Source organism: Rhea pennata, chromosome 2, assembly GCF_028389875.1.
Source record: "Rhea pennata isolate bPtePen1 chromosome 2, bPtePen1.pri, whole genome shotgun sequence".
Classification (NCBI taxonomy): Eukaryota; Metazoa; Chordata; class Aves; order Rheiformes; family Rheidae; genus Rhea; species Rhea pennata.
In genome coordinates, this window is record NC_084664.1 from 140,033,973 (window position 1) to 140,037,789 (window position 3,817).

The 3,817-nt window shown below is 57.0% G+C and overlaps 1 protein-coding gene across 1 annotated transcript; it reads right to left on the minus strand.

Moving 5' to 3' along the window:
• Positions 1–670: 670 nt before the first annotated feature.
• KCNS2 (potassium voltage-gated channel modifier subfamily S member 2) lies at positions 671–2,867 on the minus strand. The gene is made up of 2 exons (XM_062568325.1): positions 2,841–2,867; positions 671–2,217 (listed from the first exon to the last, which is right to left on the minus strand). The coding sequence occupies exon 2, from the start codon at positions 2,202–2,204 to the stop codon at positions 747–749; it is 1,458 nt and encodes a 485-aa protein (XP_062424309.1). The 5' UTR covers positions 2,205–2,217; positions 2,841–2,867; the 3' UTR covers positions 671–746.
• Between the last annotated feature and the right edge of the window lie 950 nt (positions 2,868–3,817).

Genomic DNA, 3,817 nt, shown 5'->3' on the forward strand with positions numbered 1-3,817 from the left:
AGTCTTTGAACATGTAGCTGTCTGGAAATGAGCAGCAATCTTCTCCAAAATGCTCAGTGTGGACCTAATCTTGAAAACAGAGGTAGATCTATGCTTAAAAGCTTCCGAAAAATATTACCCTCTGTACCATTTCAAAAGAAGAACATCCTATTTCTAAGACATTTACTCAACAGTAAGCAAATTACCACGAAATGTGAAGCTTGGAGGTGTTTATGGACATGTGATGATAAGAATTACCAGTCAGAAAGGTGGGGAAATACATTCCCACATTAGTGATTCACAGTTGTTTTCTAAAACTACTGCAGTGTCATATTTTAAAACACATTGGAAGTCCTACATCTGTCCTGAGATGGTCTTGAACTACTATAGATACCAGAATAGGTGACAGGTGGTTTGTTTGTTATTAGTTTCACAGCTGAGAACTTTTATTCCATGTGGGTAAGTTCTTTCCTTGTTCAAACAAGGATTTCTATGGCAAATGCACAAAGTAACAAATTATCACCATACCGCTGGCACTAACATGGTAACAGCTGCATGAAAAAGTCAGCATTTAGTACATACGCAACAGGATGAAAATGTGCAAATTCTCGATTTGTAATACAAATGTCATTAGATTTTCAAGTGCAAAGTTAGTGCAGTGTCAGCAACACTATCCTCTAGGAAAAAAAAAAAAGATGACAAATAGGAAAACATTTATAAACATAGCTCTTGAAAACTCTCATGCAAACTGCTGTCAAACTTGTACGCTAATGCAGTGAATCATTCAGGCTCAGTTCGCTGGGGGTACTCCTGCTCATATTGGTAAGACTGGCCATAAGGGATTTAACTTTATAGGCATAGTAGTCCCTTAAGTTGACTGATGGAACCTCTTTCATACCATCACCAAAATCACAGCTTCTCATGGCACTCTCTAACTGCTTCTGACGCCTATAGAAGTGAGAGAATTTATTGAAGATCAGTGTAATAGGAAGCACTACCACTAGGATACCAGCTAGGATGCATGCAGATGCCGTCAACTTGCCAGCAGTGCTCCCTGGCACCACATCTCCATAGCCAACTGTGGTCATGCTAACTGTAGCCCACCACCAACAAGCAGGAATGGTGGCTAACCCCTCGTTATCTTCTTTTTCAATGGTGTAAGCCACTACTGAAAAAATGGAGATGCCAACAGAGAGATAAAGCAAAAGAAGCCCTACCTCTCTGTAGCTATACTTTAAGGTGGCTCCAAGAGACCTGAGACCTGTTGAGTGTCTAGCAAGCTTTAAGATGCGGAAGATCCTCATGAGTCTCAGGACTTGTGCCACCCTACCTAAATTTGCTAAAGTTGGACTACTTTCCACCACCAAGTTGACAACTAGGGTAATATAAAATGGGAGGATAGACATAAGGTCAATCAGATTCAGGGCATGCTTGAAAAATTTTAAAAAGTCAGGAGCTACTGCAAATCTCGCCACCAGTTCAAAAGTGAACCATGCAATACCAAAATGTTCCACGATTTCAAATCGAGGGTCTTCCTCAGGGTTGCCATTGCTGTCCATAATCTGAAAGTCTGGGAGGCTGTTCAGGCACATGGTCACGATGGAGCCCAGCACCACTACTATTGAAAGGACACTGAAGATTCGACTTAAGACTGAATAACCAGGGTTATCCAAAGCAAGCCAGAGCTGCCTCCTGACATTTCCAAAGGGTTGTCTGTCAAATTTAGAGGCATCATTGTAGAAAGCCAAAATCTCATCAAAAGATGATGTGGTACTTTCCTGGTCACTTTGTTCTTCCCATTTCTCTTGGTCTGGCTCCATTTTCCTCCCATGGTAGCTGTAACTGCAGCACGAGTCTATAAAGAATTCATTGATTCCCCAGTATTCAATCTCTTGGCTGAAAGAAAACACACAGAGTTCACCCATCACATGGAGCTTGCCAGTGTTATAAAAATGTAACACGTAAGGGAAGAGCTCAGGGTTCCTGTCAAAGTAAAATTCATTCTTGGTGTCGTCGTAGTCGTCGCAGAGCTCCAGTATCGACTCCTTTGAATGGCAGCTCAGCAGTTTGCCCAGTCTGGTCTCGGGGAATCTCAATAACGTGTTGGATCTCATCTTTTTCTTAAAGCCGCCAACGTTGATGCTGATCTCATTGTCTTCAAAATTCGCTTCAGATAAAGCCTTCAGACTCTGCCCTGTCATAGTGAGCTCCTTCCAAAGGGGCATAGCGAATAAAAACCTGGGGTGCAATCGAACGGAAAAAAATCTGCAGAATGGGCAAATCTACAGCATGCTCAGCTATGGGCTCTTCCTTTCCTTCTTTCTTCCTTTCTTTCTCTCTTTCTCCACCCCCCCCCCCTTTCTCTTTTTCTTTCCTCTCTTTCTCCCTTTTTTCCCTTCCCTCCCTCCCCTTCCCCCCTTCCCCCTCTCCCGCACCTCCCCACTGCCCGCCTGGGGCTGCTCCTTTGTCCCCGCGGCAGGTCTCTGTCCCCGGTACCTTCCCCCGCGCCGCGCCGCGGCCGCCGCCCGCCCGCAGCGCGCCAGCCGCGACACGCGGCCCCGTGGCCCCCGGCTCCGCTCGCTCCTCTCCGCGCCGCCGCGCCCGGCCAGCGCCCACGCCCCGCGCGCCCGCCCCGCGCTCCCGCCGCCGAGCCGCCGCCTTACCCAGGGCCGGAGCCCCGCGCCGCCGCCGCCGCCTCCCGGCCCGGGGCTCCGCTCAGCGCCGCGGGGCGCCGCCGCCCGCCCGCCGCCTCAGCCCGCCGCCGCCGCCGCCGCCGCCGCCGCCTCAGCCCGCCGCCGCCCTCCCGCCCGCCGCCTCGGGGGGAGCCGCCCCGCGCCGCGCCCGCCCGCCGCCCGCCCTACCTGCTGCCTCAGCGCCCGCGGCCCCCTGCCGGCGCGCCCGGCTGCCCCCGGCCCCGGCCCGCCATCGCCGCCGCCCGCCGGCGGGCGCCGCTCCCTCGGCTCTCCGCCCTCCGCGGCGGCACTCGCCGCCCCGGGGCCGGGGCCGGGGCCGGCAGCGGCCGCGCCGCGGTGCTGAAGGGACAGCGGCCGCGCCGCCGCCGCCGCTCAGCGCGGGGAGGCGGCCGCCGCCGCGCTCGTCATGGCGACGACCCCCGCGGCAGCCGCCTCCCCGCCGCCGCCGCCGCAGGTGGGGCCGCTCGGCGGCGGCTCCGCGGCTCGGCCCCGCGCCCGCCCGAGCGGGACGGCGCGAAGGCGCCTGTCCGACGCGCCGGGGCTGCTTTCTGCGGCGCCCCCGCGCAGCAGCGCGGCGCGGAGACGTGGACGGGGACCGCGCCGCCAACTCCGATGCTCGCCGCCTCCCGCCCGCTCTCCCCCTGCCGCCGGCCCGTCAGCCCGGAGGGCTCCCGGCGCCCTGTCCGCGCAGCAGCGCGGCTTCGCCGGGGACCCCGCAGCCCGAGGGGACACCCGCTGCGGACACCTGCCCCCGTCGGCAGCCGCCCCGGCCCCTCTGCGCCCACCGCCCGCGGGTCGCTCGGCGCCGCCGGCCCCGCTCGGGGCGCGCTCCAGAGCCGGGGCCCGGTCCCCTGGAGGTGGCCCTGGCGCCAGGCGAGGGTCCCTGCGGTGTTTCCTGCGGCAGGAGCCTGGTCCTGGCGGCTGCTGGAAGTGGTATCGGTCCCCGAGTGCATGAGCTGCCAGCGTGTCTGACCTGCTCCAAGCAGGGATCTGCGGTGGGGAAGGGGCTGGCTTGCTCTGCGAGACGCACTCTGTATCTCCTGCCAGCTGTCTGTCCCTCACTCCTTACCCAACACAACCAGAGACCTCTGGCCCCTGGCAATCAGAGAATCACAGAATGGTTGAGGCTGGAAGGGACCTCTGGA